The following is a 17,700-nucleotide window of genomic DNA, read 5'->3' on the forward strand; positions in this document are numbered from 1 at the left end:
ATGCTTTTCTGTCCCTACAATGTGTGTTATATATATGGGAAAAAAGTGAAGTATATCCAAGCACAGATTCAGAGAACACAAAAGCTCTCTACATAGAGGAAATTCCACTTCACCAATTATGTCATGTTTTGACTCATAATCAACACCATTTGCTCACTCTGGGTCAGAGATACCGAAAGAATCACTATTCCAAGAAACACAGAGCTCAGTGGAGAAAATGTAAACAAGGAGGCCTTTTATGAACAGTTTCTGCATCCGAGGACAAAGGAAGGAAATATTTTTTTCAACTTTGTAACAAACTCTGGTGGCCATGCATTTGCTTAACTACTAAAGTTCAAGCACCAGCTTGAAAAGGTTGCATATTACAGACAGCATTCGGACAATTGACATATTGAAGATTTATCCATCTGAGGGCTGAAGTGTGTAGGAACATTAATCTCAAAGATGACAACTTCTTTATACACAAAAATTACCCAGTAAAAGGAGTCAGTAAGCATCATTATGTTACTGTTTATAACTTAAAAGCGTCTGATTTTAAGCTCCGATAACAACAAAGATCCAATAGGTCTTCCAGTGTCTCTTGAAGGCGCTTACAAGGTCATTACAAGTAACTCAATGTCTCGCTTAATTAGATTTTTCAAAGGTTCTTAAATCTAAAAGAAGGCTTTTAATTCAGTAAATGTCCTCACAAGCATTTCCTCTACCACAACAAAGATTTAGAAGAGCTTGTTCAGTGGGACTAACTAGCCACTTGGCTCAGTGCTCTGAACTCATCCTCTGTTAAACTCCCAACCTCCTATACACAAACCACAAATACCTTTCACAGCTGCTGTCTGCACTGTACTGGAATGAGCACATTAGCTAAACACCACTAAAAAGTATCAGAGCCACTACACAATACATACAGCACACTACAGAAACTCAGTAATTGGTGTGTAGATAAGTAGAGCCAGCAAGCCCCAAGTCTCTGGTGTCCCGTAACCTCTTAAAAGGAAAGACAGTAAATACTCAGTCTCCCTGACAGAGAGATTTAATAATTTAGTGATGTTTCACTGGAAGAGCAATTTTGTGCATCCTCCTGGCTGTAATATCATAATGACATTCACACTAGGCATTACAGAATTTCACTCCAACAATAACCTATAAATCTATATAGCTGGTGAGCAAACAAGTGAAATTCTTTCACCCAGGTACAGACTAAACGAAACAAAGCATCACAAACAGCTAATCATCCAACACTCATTTCTTTCCATGACAGACAAGAATTAAAAAACCCAGCACACTTGGTATCCTATAAAAAGTAAAATTTCGAACCAACCATTGCACTACAGAATGTGTTTGTTGGGCACCTGTCAAACAATGTTGCCTCTTCCCACTGCTTTGAACATTTACTAAAAAAGTTCAGAAGAAAATAAACAACACACAAGGAACAATATTAAAAAAATTAAAAGTTACATATACACAAACACCTTCCTCCTCTGTTAAGAATTAGAATCAAAGGCACATGGTTTCAATTCCAGAATAAAAGAAAAGGTGTGTGTGATGGTGGTAAGGGAAGAACACCCAGAGCTGAGCTTTTCAAAAGCACTCCTTGGCCTAACTTTGCTCTGACTGAAGCCCATGAGAGTTTCACCATTGACTTCAACAGTAAACAGGCCAATGTTGAGCATTTTTGAAAATCTCACCCCAAATGCTCCCATCTCAAGGTACAATGCTATGATGTAAGTGATTAAAAACACAAATCTGGCATTCAGTGTAGCAAACATACCAATCAGAGGAGATGCCTTAGGGGTATCAGTTTCAGACTGGATACATTTAGACTAGTGTTTCTCAAGGACTGGTCCGTGGACTGGTGCCATCCCTGAGATCGTCCTGACACAGGTTAGGAAGGCAGCAAGCTGGTCCGTGGTATCAAAAAGGTTGAGATACACTGATCTAGACTCCCTAGAACCACAGGTATTAATCCTGACTCAGGGATAACTCAGCCCTTCATCCTGCCAAGGTTAGTAGAGTATCATGCATTTTCCTGGGTATAGGGCTGTTAAGCATACCTTTAAACAAAAAAATCTTGCCCGTTTTTTGCAAATAGTTAAAAAGTCATATGAGCGATTTTAAGAGTAAGGGTCTGCCCCGGTGCACTTGGCCAAAATTTTCCCTCCCCAGAGGATTCTGCAGTGTGTTGAGAGCTTGTTGGTTGCTGTCCACCATCCCAGAAGTGATTGAATTTCACTGGTACTGTTCTGTACATCGTTTGCAAAGAACTGTGGGATCCACAAAGAGAAGTCACTACATAAAAATAAGATTGTTACAGTTTTCTAGACTCAGGGAGAGCATGCATAACATATGGCTTTGCCACTTGAGAGATGAGGCCTAACACTGCCTTCTGTGTATTAGTGTGTTTTATAATTTTATACATAAGCATGCACACATCTGGGTATCTTTATGAACATAAACACATAAGTAAGCCATACCAAATTAAATACGGTAGCCTTTTCAGAATTAATAGAGTTCTTAACACTCATTCCACACAGCAATGACTCTGTTGATCCTGTTAAATGACATACAGCTGCTGGAGGATAGGGAAAAACAAGATACCTACACAGAATACAGAATGAAACATCACCCTAACAATCTATTGTTTCAGCCCTTTCACTTACTAAAGAGAAGTAAGACATGACTAGTAAGTGGCACAGAATAACTATTTTCAGGACATATTTTAGGTAGAAAAGTTAGGGTTGGTTAAAAACAAAGGGAGCGAGACTTTCAAAACTCAATATGGATAACATTTCCATGAGTTTCAGAGTAGCAGCCATGTTAGTCTGTATTCGCACAAAGAAAAAGGAGTACTTGTGGCACCTTAAAGACTAACAAATATAAGTGAGCTGTAGCTCACGAAAGCTTATGCTCAAATAAATTTGTTAGTCTCTAAGGTGCCACAAGTACTCCTTTTCTATCTTGTAGCTGCAATCAATAGCATTATGTCCTGTCCCCACCATCCCTCTCTTTCTCCCCCGCACCACATATACACAATAAATACTCCACTCTGTTTATAAACGTTCAAAAGTGTATATACTTTTTGTATCCAAATATGTATGATCAGAGCTTAAGAGACTGCTGTGAGGAAGAGGAAGGAAAAGGGAGTGCTGTTTTGGATAAATATGCTGCCAATGGTTTAAATGAATCACAGGAAAAAACTAATGGATTGATTTTTTTAATAGATAAAGGGGAAAAATCCTCAATTGTTTCTGAAGCAATACAAAACATGAGCAAACCAAATCCAACTACAGTTGTGTGGGAACATTTAAATGATCCAAGGACTGGAAAGCCTTTCAATAAATTAAAAAAAGTGTAAGTCCAGCTGGCCCAGTTGCTTTGATGGACAAGCTGTTTTCTCTTTTTAAATTGAATCCAACCCTGTAGTGGTTACACACTACCACAACAGAAACAAATTCCAGCTTCAAAATGGTATTAGCACTTCTAATATTATCAGCACTTCTGAAAAAATTTACTCCTAGCTCATTTCTCTCCGGGAAAAGCTTTCCAGAAAGTTTTGATCTGGCTCCATAAGGCATTAAGAAGGGTCCCTCCCTCCTCTGTCAGTGTAACTTAACACCCAGTCCACTTATGTGGAAACAACCAAAATCAAAAACCAAAACACACACACATGGTGTGTTCTTTATATATGATTTTTGTGAGGCCTGAAACTATCCACAAAGCCACATTTTTCTCCTGCTTTCAGGCATCATATTGTACACTTTGTTGAATCAAGCTAGGGTGGTTTATTTCCTGTGTGGGAAAGAACAAGAAGTTCCTCCTTGTTACTTTGTGAGCCATTAATGATTTTCCTGAACTGAAATAACCAAATGAAACTAAGCTACATTTCAACAGTTCTCTCAAATCTAACTATCCTCATACAAATAAATACAAGTCAGCTGAGCATAAATATTTAACCATATATATCTAGACAACACAAAAACCATAACTAAATATACCATACCTCGAAAGATACAACACCCACCCACTCTCAAGAAATATACAATACATTTATGAGTTTACAAAACATGTCAATTGTTTCAGAAGGATGCACTAGCAAATAGAAAGTCTGTAGAGAGATTATTCTAACTACTACTACTTGCAGTCTGTTGCACAGGTGACACCACTGGAGACATGGCTGAACAGATAAATCTTGCACTGAAAATTTTCAACCGAGTCCCTCTGAAATGAAACTGTGATGCAGGCTATGTGCATTAACTGACAAAGCTGAGAGTTATCTGGTGGCTTAGGCCACTGAATCCATCTGGTCTTCTAGTTTAAGGGCACAGCCATTCACCTGGACAACTGAATATAATGTACTTACTTCCCAGTGACTGTCTCCTTTCAGTGTGGAAGTTGTTACTGGGGTTTGCATATTTATGTTAAATCAATATGCAAACTCAAAAAATAACTTAGTCGGCTGTCCAAGCTATTCAACTATTCTTAGAGGAAATACAAGATTCCTAGGCAGAAGAGGAGAAAATATTTGAAGTAGCACAACAAAATTCAGCTAACTGGAAGACTAACAGCTACTCAAAAATAATATCTCAGATTCTGTTAATGAAGATGTTGACGCACACTGGGTGCTGCGGTAACTGGCTGGCTTTGTCCAGTTTGAAGTAGGGTAACTGACCACTGCTAGTCTATTCTGAAAAAGGATCATTCTGGTTTTATGGAGCAGAAGCAATATTTGGAACAGTTATGAGATGTTTAGTGTGGAGATAAGCAAACTGATGGCTCCACTCTGCTAGGAAAACTCTATTGTTTTATCTGGGGATTTCCAGGCTACTCAGGGCCGAATGTTTCCCACACAATATCCTTCGGGTTTCTTTCTTAATGTTCTTTTTACTGAAGATCTGGCTGAGACAGAACATTGCATCATGGCCTCTCAACCCTCCTCAACTTCCTTTACTGAACCACAAGGTATATATTAGTGGGAATTTCCAACACAACCTTTATTGTTTGAACAGAAAAAGGGGAATGTATATATAGCAGTTAGATTTTAGTTATTTTCACATTAGGGAAAACAGGAATAAGTTTTTTAAACTGTTTTAATTTCATTGTATTAATCTGGACCTACAATTCCCCAGCAGTTTAATCTGTCCTGAAGTTCCTCCTTTAGATATGGAGAATGGCATATTCTTTAAATAGCTTCCCCTGCATTCTTGAACTTCCTTATTACTTCTTTCCCCAGAGACAGATGTTAGAAAATAAAGATAAGCTGAGGTCACAGTAATCGGGGTGGGGATTACTGACTTTGCACTACGCTTCCAGGAAGAAATACCATAAAGAATCAACTCCCTATCATTAGTCCCACAGCAACTCTGTATCTAAATACTGAACATGATTTGGACCAAAATGTGGTTACTAGTAGATATTTTAAGACAGATCCAAAATAACAAGGCTTTTACCTATTGATGTATTTGGCTAGTCAGTAAATACTGAACCAACATAATAGCATTATCGATATTAAATGAAAAAGCCAGCAAGTTAAGGTAGCTCAGACTTTGCTCACATACAGGTTATGTTGCAGTTTGCAAGAAACCTAAGGGATGCTCCAAATGTACATGAAACGGAACAGACTACAGCTTCTCTTGTGTGTAAAACTGAAGTGTAGCCTAGAGACTACAAATCCCAGCATGATCCTGGCCTTCCAATTGATCAAGATGGATCACAGTAGGCTTGGACTCCCTGAACTGAAGATGAGGGCCCTCATGGGCTGAACGGGGCTCACAAGCTTCACTTTGGCCATCTCTATATTAATGAAAACAGAATGTGAAGTTGAGACTATCACACAAAAAATATATTCAAGTAATAACACAGAGGGGAGAAAATAGTCACCTAATCGTATTTGTTGCGCAGAAGTCGCCCAGTTACTGGACAGGTGGGGGGCAGCACATTTTATCATGATTTACTGGGGAGCAGGGTCAACTTCTTAACTGAAACATTAGTGAAAGTGAAAGTTTCCTAAATATATACAGAAAAAGCTGCATCAAATATTGTAATTAAAGAGGACAGAGTACAGCAGAAGCCTGCTAAATCCAAGCACTTTATAATCGGCATAAAAAAGAAACAATATCAGTTGTCTTGCCCCTTCTCTCAAAGATTTAGTAGCTGCTGTAGCGAGGCCTTATGGTACTGAACAGAAAACTAGAAACTATAACTCAATTGACAACTGAACAGTTTGTTTTGGAATGCATTATCCTCACTTTATTGTTTATTGTTTGTTCATCTGTTTGTTCACTTGCAAAATTCAGTAATTCAGAGTCTCCCAGTCATTAATGCTAATTAGCCAGGTTCTACTCTGCTATGAAAGAGCTTCAGCCTCAAGCAAGAACAAGCCTGAAAGCGGCTTCCTGTTTTCTGATCTAAAAGCAACCAAAACTTCAGTTTTAATGAATGGAGAATTCTGTTCTCAAAAAAGAGAAAGGGAACAAAGCACTCTATAAATGTCAAGAATGATTGATCTAGTTTATTTTAATGGATTCCTTTCACTCATATGATTTGTTGGATCTGAGAAGGATAATTTGGGGCCCACTCATGCAGTCCTTTCTACATGACAGTCTTGCACAAGTAAGGACCACAGAAATGGGCCCTTAATGTTTAAATTGTGTCAAGTGATTCTAAACATTTCTCATCCCCAAAATAGCTGCAACCTTGTTGTGTGCTTTAAATATAATCAGGTGGAAGAGGGAGCAGAGCGTCCTGGAAATGAAATTAAGATATGAAGGTGAGATGGATTGGTTAACTTTGAGAAGGACTTTTGAGAAGCGGTTTGTAGAGTGAATAGGAGGGGGACAGCTTGGAAACTGGGATGCGTGCAGCCACAAGTGGGAAAGGGGGTGAGTGTCTTACTGAAGCCCTCAGTGAATACTATTGATAAAAATAATTTGTTAGTTTAGCCCTTTCTAACTGATATGTTCCGATTGGAGTCAACTTCAAATCGCTGTATTATTTGTATTAAGTCAGGATCGGGGTCCCATAGTGAGACATAGGAAGACAGAGTCCCTGCCACCAAGAGATTACAGTCTAATTTGGAACAAGATGCAACAAGCGAGATTAAGGAATAATATGGAGGGAAGAGGCAGATGGCGAAAGCAAAGGCAAGAGTGATAGTAATAAAGTCACACTAGCTCACCTAACTGGCATGCATAAATTGACTGTTCTGACTCATTTGAATATATTTAAAATAGGATCATCTCATCCTAATCAGCATTCAATTTAGTCCTGGCTGTTTTCTTGCAAGAGTTCTAGCAGAAAGTGATCCTTAGAAAAGGAAGGTGGTAGCCTCTTGAACTAGTTCGGTGAGACTCCCCACATGTAGAGAGCAAGATGGAAGAACGTGCAAAAGCACATTTGGGAGATGCGCAGAGGGACAAAGGTAAGTAGGAACTTCAAGATAAGGCCATTGAGGAGAAACTAAATGAATTCTTTGCATCGGTCTTCACAGCTGAGGATGTGAGGGAGATTCCCAAACCTGAGCCATTCTTTTTAGGTGACAAATCTGAGGGACTGTCCTAGATTGAGGTGTCATTAGATTTTTGGAACAAATTGATAAACAGTAATAAGTCACCAGGACCATATGCTATTCACCCAAGAGTTCTGAAGGAACTGAAAAGTGAAATTGCAGAACTACTAACTATGGTTTGTAACCTATCATTTAAATCAGCTTCTGTATCAAATGATTGGAGGATAGCTAATGTGACACCAATTTTTAAAAAGGGCTCCAGAGGCGATCCCAGCAATTACAGGCAGGTAAGCCTGACTTCAGTTAGACACACAGATTAACATAATTTGTTGGGGACGAGTCAACATGTTTTTTGTAAAGGGAAATCATGCCTCACCAATCTACTAAAATTCTTTGAGGGGTCAACAAGCATGTGGACAAGGGGGATCCAATGGATATAGCGTACTCAGATTTTCAGAAAGCCTTTGACAAGGTCCCTCACCAAAGGCTCTTAAGCTAAGCAAAGCAAAGCTGTCATGGGATAAGAGGAAAGGTCTTCTCATGGATTGGTAACTGGTTAAAAGATAGGAAACCAAGGGTAGGAATAAATTATCAGTTTTCAGAATGGAGAGAGGTAAACAGTGGTGTCCCCCAGGGGTTTGTACTGGGACCAGTTCTATTCAACATATTAATAACTGATCTGGAAAAAGGGATAAACAATGAGGAGGCAAAATTTGCAGGTGATACAAAACTACTTAAGATAGTTAAGTCTCAAGCAGAATGTGAAGAGCTACAAAATGATCTCACAAAACTGGGTGACTGGGCAACAAAATGGCAGATGAAATTCAATGTTGATAAATGCACAGTAATGCACATTGAAAAACATAATCCCAACTATACATGTAAAATGATGGAGTCTAAATTAGCGGTTACCACTCGAGAAAGAGACCTCAAAAAGATATTTTGGAATTGGAAAAGATTCAGAAAAGGGCAACAAAAATGATTAGGGGTATGGAATGGCTGCCATATAAGGAGAGATTAATAAGACTTGGACTTTTCAGCTTGGAAAAGAGACGACTAAGGGGGGGAAGATATGATACAGGTTTATAAAATAATGACTGGTGTGGAGAAAGTAAATAAGGAAGTTTTATTTAGTCTTACTCATAAACACAAGAACTAGGGGTCACCAAATGAAATTAATAGGCAGCAGGTTTAAAGCAAACAAAAGCAAGTATTTTTTCACACAATGCAGAGTCAACCTGTGGAACTCCTTGCCAGAGGATGTTGTGAAGGCCAAGACTATAACAGGGTTCAAAAAAGAACTAGATAAACTGGAGGATATGTCCATCAATGGCTATTAGTCAGGATGGGCAGGGATGGTGTCACTAGCCTCTGTTTGCCAGAAGCTGGGAACGGGTGACAGGGGATGGGTCACTTGATCATTACCTGTTCTGTTCATTCCCTCTGGGGCACCTGGCATTGGCCACTGTCAGAAGACAGGATACTGGGCTAGATGGACCTTTGGCCTGACCCAGTATGGACGTTCTTATGTTCTTAGGGCAAGGAGCTTGAATCTGATAGGGTGAGAAACAGGGAGCCAATACAAAGAAACAAAAAAGGGCATGATATGGTCAGAGTGACAGGGAAGGAAGGCTTTTTTAGTGGCTGCAATGTATACAGGTGTGTTTGTGTATTCTTTCCGTACAAAGGGGCAGCTTTTAATTTTTTTACTTAGTCTGCCTGGGTGCATCATTTTTGTTACCCCTTAGAGGACTGCAGTGATATTTTAACAGAAGGCACATAAACATCCTCTGGTGCGTGCTCCTTGTTGCAATATAAATAAAAAATTATTATGCCATATAACTCCAGAGATTTCAAGAGTTTATTGAATCAGATGTAGAACTTGTACATCCTACCATGTGCTAGTTTAATGCAATCCTCCTCATCTTGCTGAATAACCATCACATGATTTGAGCAAGCTTCAGGATTTTTTGCTAGATGTTAACATGTATTTACATAATGTAAATATTGTAGAAAAATACTATTGTTTATTAAGTTATACCTTACCTAAATATTAAAACAATCCTGATTTCTGACCTTATGGTTTGTTACACATGTATTTTAGACTGCTCTGTAGAGGAAATGAAGATACAAGTTCTCTCTGCCACTCTGTAGGCCAAATGGGTAGTACTCTGGGGGAATCACAGTGAGAACTACTTTTGAAGCAAAGTTTTTACTTCTCTTTTTCCACTAACTTCAGTTTTCTCTATTACTTTTATTTTGAGGAGGGGGGAAGGTAGGAGGCTGTGAATCACATTACAATTGATCCTTTACTAGAGCTAGGAGAGTAATTAATTTGATTACTTAGCCACTTTAATTTAGGTGATCGCCATGAGCAGACCATAATTTCATCTAATTTGTTAATTATTCAAATGTACTTGTGAAATTCTTTTTTGGTTGTTTTTATGCTGTATGAATTGGTCACAAACACTTCACTGCTGGTTAAATCTCCATTTTAATTATTGTTGCTCATGCCATTATTTCAATGTACATACATTGAAGCCATCTTACTTTGGGTCAGCCTCTCCCTTGCACCCTATCAAAAAAATTGCAGGAATGCAGATCTACACTAAAGTACAAACTAAGTGTGTTTGTAGACCATTACACAAAGCCTGTGAGAGAGTAACGGGTGTCCTGAAAAAACAAGACACTGTCTGGATGCAAGAAGAAAGTTCAATAAAGGCCTTAAGATACAAGGTTTTTTCAGCACACAGTATTTTTGTCTGCTCTGAATTGGATTGAGGCTAGAAGGGCATCTGAAAGAAGGCTAGCTAAGTCAGCACTGTAGGAAGGCAAGCAACCTGCCATTCCAGTTTTGAGATATCTGAAATAACATTACAAGTAATGACAACCCAACTTGAAGTAACCTTTAATATTGAACACAGTCACATTTTACGATTTACTTCAATTACCTGCCAGTTCCATTTCCTCCTTTCTAATGTTCCAGTTTCTCTAACTTCAAAATTATTGAACAGATAAAGCACATTTCATCGAATAATAAAAAGCCTTTTCCCACCATATCTCAAACGCAGAAAGCTAATGTTTGCTCAATTTTTTAGCCACTGGAGCCATGAGATTTCACAATATGCATTACTTAGTTTATCCTTTCACCTTAACATACTGTTTGCTGCGTGTATTTCTGAAAAGGTCTTTCCAAATAGCACTATTCTCTTGGCTACACCACCACAGGTACACAGGGCTCAAAAGCTGAGTAGAAACTTAGCATTTTCGTTGCATTGTGGGGGGAGGGAAACCTGAATTCTCCTATTACACCAAGGTATACCCCCTTGTACTACCCCAAACAATTACTTCTCTCCTTCCTTGGTGTTTTCCCTCTTCAAATATCTTTAGCCAGATGGCTTGAATAAGATGGCCGCCCCGAACAGGGAGTTTAAGGAGAATTTTCTACACTTGGTAACTGCTTCAGGTCACAGTATCTTTGTGAAAAATTAAATCCCCCAGGGAATAAAATGGGTGTTGAAGTGGAAGTTCCCTCACAAAGAGAGAGTGATCTTTTTGTACATGGGAAAACTCCTCCAAACAATCCCAGAGATTTACACCTGCACAACTGAGGAGGAGAAAAAATAATGAAGACAAAAACCATGATGTGTCAGCTACAGAATAATCATCACTGACAGCAAGATCAGGTTGTGCAAAACTAATGAGGTGATGGCCTGACATACAAGGCAGATCCCAAATCTTAAACCAAGCCAGATCTTATTTCAAACCAAAGGATCCGGTGAATGGAGTCGAATAGGCAGCTTTCTTTTGTATACAAATTTAAATCCAATTTCCAGTCATCTAATGGAATACAGAGTGGACTGCAACGTTGCTAGCTTCCTCTCACTTCATTCATGCTGCCCAGTGCTGAAGCCTGGAAAGATAACACTTACCTAAACACAACATGTGCAGACTAAACACAACACTTATACTTGATAGCATCCGGCACTTTCTTATCAAAATGCTTTCTTAATTATAGCTGTGGTTTCTCTGGGTGTTCTCCCTATTTGGGGGAAGAGCTTTACACAAGACAAAAGCTGCTTGCAGTAAATAAAACTAGACTAGTGCAACAAAAGCAATCTTTTATGAAAACATGTGTAATAACTACCTAAACATCTGTTACCAATAGAAACAGAAGACGTTATAATGCACAGCATAGCAAGAATAGGCTGTAAAACCAACCATTCATGGGGTTCTCTCTTTGAAGCATATTGGTAACCTTCAAAAGCGGACAGAGCTACAGTTAGTTGGCTTTGTCATTTAGTTTTGGATGTTTTAGAATGGATCAAATGCAGAGGAACTGAAGGTAAAGCTTTCAAGGTACTACACATGGAACCTGCTTTTATTTGCCAGCAAACATGCAGAGTCCATGTTAGGCTGCAGGACTGTCCCATTGGTATCCACTGTAAACCTCCTCCTAATGTGTGATGCAAGAGAACTATTGTGTGACTATAATACTATACAGACTTTTAATAATGGTATCTAGACATTATAGTGGTTAGTTCCTTAAAAATACATATAAACATATACAAGCCCATACGATGAAAAATAAAAGGGAAAAGAAATGGGGAAGCAGCATAAAAGGGTGGAAGTTAACAAAGGGAGAACAGAACACGGACATTGTGAGACTACAACATATCACATTATCTTTGAAAATTCGTGTCGATCGGGGGAGGTCCCAGATGACTCGAAAACAGCAAATATAGTGCCCATCTTTTAAAAAAAAGGGAAGAAGGAGAATCCAGGAAACTACAGACTGGTCAGCCTCACCTCCGTCCCTGGAAAAATCATGGAGCAGATCCTCAAGGAATCCACTTTGAAGAACTTGGAGGAGAGCAAGGCGATCAGGAACAGTCAACATGGATTCACCAAGGGCAAGTCATGCCTGACCAACCCGACTGCCTTCTATGATGAGATAACTAGCTCTGTGGATATGGGGAAAGCGATGAACGTGATATATCTTGAGTTTAGCAAAGTTTTTGATACGGTCTCCCACAGTATTCTTGCCAGCAAGTTAAAAAAGTATGGATTGGATGAATAGACTATAAAGTGAATAGAATGCTGGGGAGCTCTAGATTGGATACCGGAGAAAACTATTTCACTAAGAGGGTGGTGAAGTACTGGAATGGGTTACCTTGGGAGGTGGTGGAATCTCCATCCTTAGAGGCTTTTTAAGGTCCAGCATGACAAAGACCTGGCTAGGATGATTTAGTTGGGATTGGTCCTGCTTTGTGCAGGGGGTTGGACTAGATGACCTCCTGAGGTCTCTTCCAACCCTAATCCTTCTATGAACACCAAGAGTCAATGTCAGAACTGTTGCATGGAATTTTGCAGTTACCATAGAACACACAGCATGCGGAGAAGCAACCCAGAGCAGCTTTTTACACATACAAGTCAACGGAGTCAAGCTTTTTACACATACAGCATTTTGCAATAAAATTGTGTTCAGACAGCAGGCCCACATGACTATCTATCCCACCTTTAGATTTGAGATAGATGTGGTTAATCTTTGCCACCCAGCCAGAAAGAGATAAACCACTTGCACTAGCTACAAGATACATACATACAAAGTACAGACCATGCAAAATGACTGTAATTGGAATTTTAGCATGACCCAGGACAGGAATTACGAACCTAGCTATAAATTCTGTGTCACTGTACACAAGTTACCAGATAGTCAACCCTCACAAAACTTCTCTAATTTTTTCCCCACAATACTTTTGCCTCATTATTCCCACACACCCACTCTCCCATTTAATATTCCCTCTCAGAAGGCACCTTAGTGAAGAGCTGCATTTGAAAACATTCCCTGAAGAACAACAGATCAAGATTGCTAGATAAAATGGAGGAGTCAGCGCCACAGCTAAGAACACCTCATCAAGAACACACTGTTCTCTGCACTCTCTCATTTAAACCCGAATGCCTTGGATAATTGTAGCTCCCCTGATACACAGAGAAAGGAAATTTCAGTTATATCGGGTAAACAACATGTCAAAATCAGCACCTTCAATCACTGCCCAGAGACAAACAGAAAACCAGTGCAAATAATGAAGAACAGACATAATGTGATCCCTACAAGGGCCAGCTGAAGTTTGACTGGTCTTAAGGTATGGTTTCCTCAACACATGTCGAGTACATTGCAGCTGACAAACTACAAGGGGATAAAGGCATAGATAAGGATGACAAGGTCCTGCATCTGAAAGAAAGGGATGCAATTTTCTAGCCAATTGCAGATGGAGAAAACACTACTACCGGTATAGGCCATCCAGATGCTTCTAGAGAGATAACAGGACTTCAGTCCGTGACAGAGTAACAAGAGATGAATCAATTACCCCACCGAAGGGGCAGATGCAGTTTTGCAATTTCATCTGGTGGCCTGCCTCTCTCCAGGAGCATTAATTCCAACTTGTCAGAGTTGAGTTTCAGCTAGTCAGTGTGGATGCAAGCCCCAACATCAGCTACACATTTCTCAACCACGCTGCCCAGCTCCAACAAAACAGCTCTGTGCATCGTTCACACAGGCAGCGAAGGCTCTGGTGCTCTCTTTCTTTTCTAGCAACTTAATACACATATTACATGAAAGGAGGGTACAAGAACACCATGCGGGCTATGTCTACACTGTGAGCTCTTGGAGAGAACTAGCGTGGACATAAATGCACTATAGCTACGTTAGCAATGCTAGCAGCAGCTGTGCCTCTGCGTCCACTAGCAGTGCTACCATGGGCAAACTGCTATTTATACTCCCGCTAACTTGATGAGAACCAGTGCGAATGTGTGTAAACAAGCAAAGGAATCACAACCCCCGCCTGAACTGTAGATGCAGCCTTACTATCCCATTGGGGCTATGTTATTCTTAGCGTGGAACTGGCATCTGCTTCTTAGGAAGCAGCAGAATAGTCACCCTTGCCAGAGAGATTTTGAGAGCTGATCTTCTCTGCTGCTCTGAAGAGTTTTCTTAATGAAGAAACAGGAACATATGACACATTTAATTAAAGAAGTTTAAAACTAACCCTTTTAATTCTTCCTGATTAAGAATCAGGAGCAGTTTTGTTATCAAAAAGGAAGTACTGACATTTAAAATGCTCTCTGCACTTAAACAGTGAACTGCTTGCTTTTGCAGCCAACTTTTTGATAATGAATTCCAAGATACAGATCAATATACAGCACTAACACATGCCACTGAAATCCAGTCTGAATTTTTAAAAAGTAATAAATCATTGCTGCTAAACCCCACGTTGCGATACAGGCCTTTGGCAGAACCTACAGGAACATGGTAGCATTTCTGACCCAATTAACTTACTTATAACATACCTTTAAGGCGTCTATGACAAGATCTCTTGCTTCTAGTTCTCCTTCAAGAATACTAAATAGTGTCAGTAGTTCTGGTTTGCTGAGCTTTTCCAGATTCATTCTGAATACCTGAAAAACAAAAGTAATTAGAAAAGAATTAATTCACTAGATGTTGCTGTGAACAAAACCAACTGTGATATTCTAAGACCCAGGAATGCACAACCTTCATTGAACTTGGAAACTTCAGACCTTTTAGTTTTTCAAATTGCAAGCTGTATTGTCAAACAAAGGAGAAAACATACACACCAGTGTTTTCTTTATGACCTCCATAACTAGTTGCAGAAGATTGATTTTTCACCTTTTCCCAGGGGTTCACAAGCATATGCATACCCAGATGGTGTGGGCAGAAAATAAGTGCTAATGCACAATATTCACTGAGCAGCAGCCAAAATTAATAGGAGGGAGAAGTGATTTTTTTAAAAATCATGCTACTATGGATTGTGAATCTGAACCATATAGCTGCAAATGTCCCACTAAGGACTTAATCATGGACCCATACTTCAGGCATATAACTTGTAGGTTAAAAATGGCTGCTTAAGAAAAATACCTTTGCAGTCCAAATTGATCCATCTACCATAAGATAAATATTAAGTTTATAAATTAGCATTTCAAACCTACATTGTACCTTTTGAGCCACCCCTAATGACATCTCCTGGGGCACAGACTCAAGTCACTCCACAAGGTTAATGCCACAGAAACATACACACACGCAGAACTCTGGTTTCTGTTCTCTCTCTGGAATTTCTTCAGACCATAGCAGCTTGTGAACTACAATTTTAAGTGATACACATTAGAATGCAGATCCAATATTCTGGATACTGGATTTTAATTAAGAGCAACAATAGTCACTTCATATGTTTTAACAAGTCTGTGTCTCTATAGTGGAAGCCTAAAATACTCTGCATCCAACATGTATAGGCTGTGAAAAGTCCTAAAATTACAACACATTCTTGCACATATCCTTCACTGTAAGGCAACACCAGCAGCTACATGTGTCTAATTCAGCACAATCTTTTGCCACTCTTAACACTTGCTAAAAGTCAAAAATGTCATGGGAGGCATGAACGAATATGGTGCTCAACTGTGCTAGCAAAAGATGGATTTACCCACTGGACGATTAATTTGTAATCTTTGTTTAGATATGTGCAGCAGAATGGAATCCAGTGAAACCTATTACTCTAAAGTCACTACTACTTTGCATAATTGTCTTGTGTAGAGCTAAGCAAATAAAGCCATGTTCAGTCTTGTTTAAGCAGACACAAAGTGGGTGAGGTAATACCTTTTTATGGACCAACTTCTGTTGATAATAGAGACAAGCTTTCAAGCTATACAGAGCTCTTCTGACCAGAAGAAGAGCTCTGTGTAGCTTGAAAGCTTGTGTCCTTCACCAGCAGAAGTTGGTCCAATAAAAGATATTACCTCACCCACCTTGTCTCCCTAATATGCTGGGGCCAACAAAGCTACAGCATTGCAAACAAATATGGATTATTTATGCAGATGAAGTTTTCCAGCTGCTGGAAAAGGAACATTGTCTTGCTCACCCAGAAGAGTAACAACCTTAAAGTATCCTCTATACACTTTAAGAGGAATTTAAAGTAATGATCTATTCCTCCCCTCAGCATTAATCAGAGGGCACTCCATGTAGGAATTAATATTCTTGTTTCACTCAAAGTCCAGTGTGAAGTATTAAAGCAGCAAAGTTTCAGCAGAGCAGTACAGCTTTTTTATAGGGATTTTCTGGGTAGACTTACATTGGCATGTCTAGAGAGTCTTCTTAAATGAAAGCATAGCTACGGCTGTTTATGGTACTGTGGTTGTTAAAATGCAATGTAACTAGTCATTAAAGAGCTGTCAACATAGCATGTGTTCAGTACTGCGGATAAATGAATTTACTGTCTGAGGGAAAGAAGTGTGACTGTATAATAAACAGTTTGGTAAACCTCTAAATGTCTGGTTTCATGATTTCCAACAAGACCAGCCAGCCATAAGTTGGGGCCTTCAAGACAGAGGAGGAAGTAAGTGGTTCTCCAAGTAGCAGCAGCATGATGCAGTAGAAAGTTTAAATTCCCTCCTACAGGGAGGGAATTCCCTTCTGACAAGTTGCTACCCTACTTAAAAGCTGTGAATACTTCTAGGCAATTCCAACAAGATATTGAGTTCCATTTCTACACTGGACAGTGACTGAGTTAGAGACCACCTCTTAATTTAGTTATGAGTAAACAAATCAATATGAACTCTACTGCTGTGTATTAACAAACCCACTTTTGTTTGACTCACTGAAACACGTTTTATGTTTATTTAAAAAAAAAAAAAGGAGGCATGACCTGTTCCTAAAAAAACAAAACAAAAACAAACAAACAAAAATTACAGCTATAGGAGAAGTCTTGAAACTGCCAAATAAGTGCCTGGAAATTCTCAACAAAATCCCATCTTCCCGCTTTGTTCATGCAAGTTGGTGAACTGCCCAGGATTATTTGCTTCCAGATACTACACTGATGTTAAAACGCAAATGAAAAATAGTCAAACATTTTCAAAGCTGATAAGTGATTAAAATTTGAAGTTTATATTTAATGCCACTCTTACAGCAAAGGGAAGACAACTGGATTTAAAGCAGCCTTTTTTCTTGAAGAGCAAGCAAATACAAACAATAAGGAAACTAAAGAAGAACACATTTCTTTTCAGGAGAATAATTCCCCTGAAGGGCAAAAGTTGAGGCCACTACTGTTCACAGACAAAAATTCTTTCTACTCTGGGTCATCTTTGCAGAACTAAAAGCACTGAGATAATAATCAGATTCAGAACATTTTACA

At 39.2% G+C, this 17,700-nt stretch overlaps 1 protein-coding gene across 4 annotated transcripts in view; it reads right to left on the reverse strand.

Moving 5' to 3' along the window:
• The window catches only part of CTTNBP2NL (CTTNBP2 N-terminal like), a 214,578-nt gene that overhangs the window by 10,914 nt on the left and 185,964 nt on the right, over window positions 1-17,700 (reverse strand). For 3 of the 4 annotated variants that reach the window (XM_073320254.1, XM_073320257.2, XM_073320256.1), the window contains one exon: window positions 14,852-14,959. In XM_073320254.1, coding sequence (XP_073176355.1) covers window positions 14,852-14,959 — 108 coding nt within the window. Of the gene's footprint in view, window positions 1-14,851; window positions 14,960-15,515; window positions 15,659-17,700 lie in introns of all 4 variants that reach the window. The other variant, XM_073320255.1, reaches the window with a different exon arrangement.

The sequence above is a fragment of the Lepidochelys kempii genome, chromosome 21 (genome assembly GCF_965140285.1).
Source record: "Lepidochelys kempii isolate rLepKem1 chromosome 21, rLepKem1.hap1, whole genome shotgun sequence".
NCBI classification, from domain to species: domain Eukaryota; kingdom Metazoa; phylum Chordata; order Testudines; family Cheloniidae; genus Lepidochelys; species Lepidochelys kempii.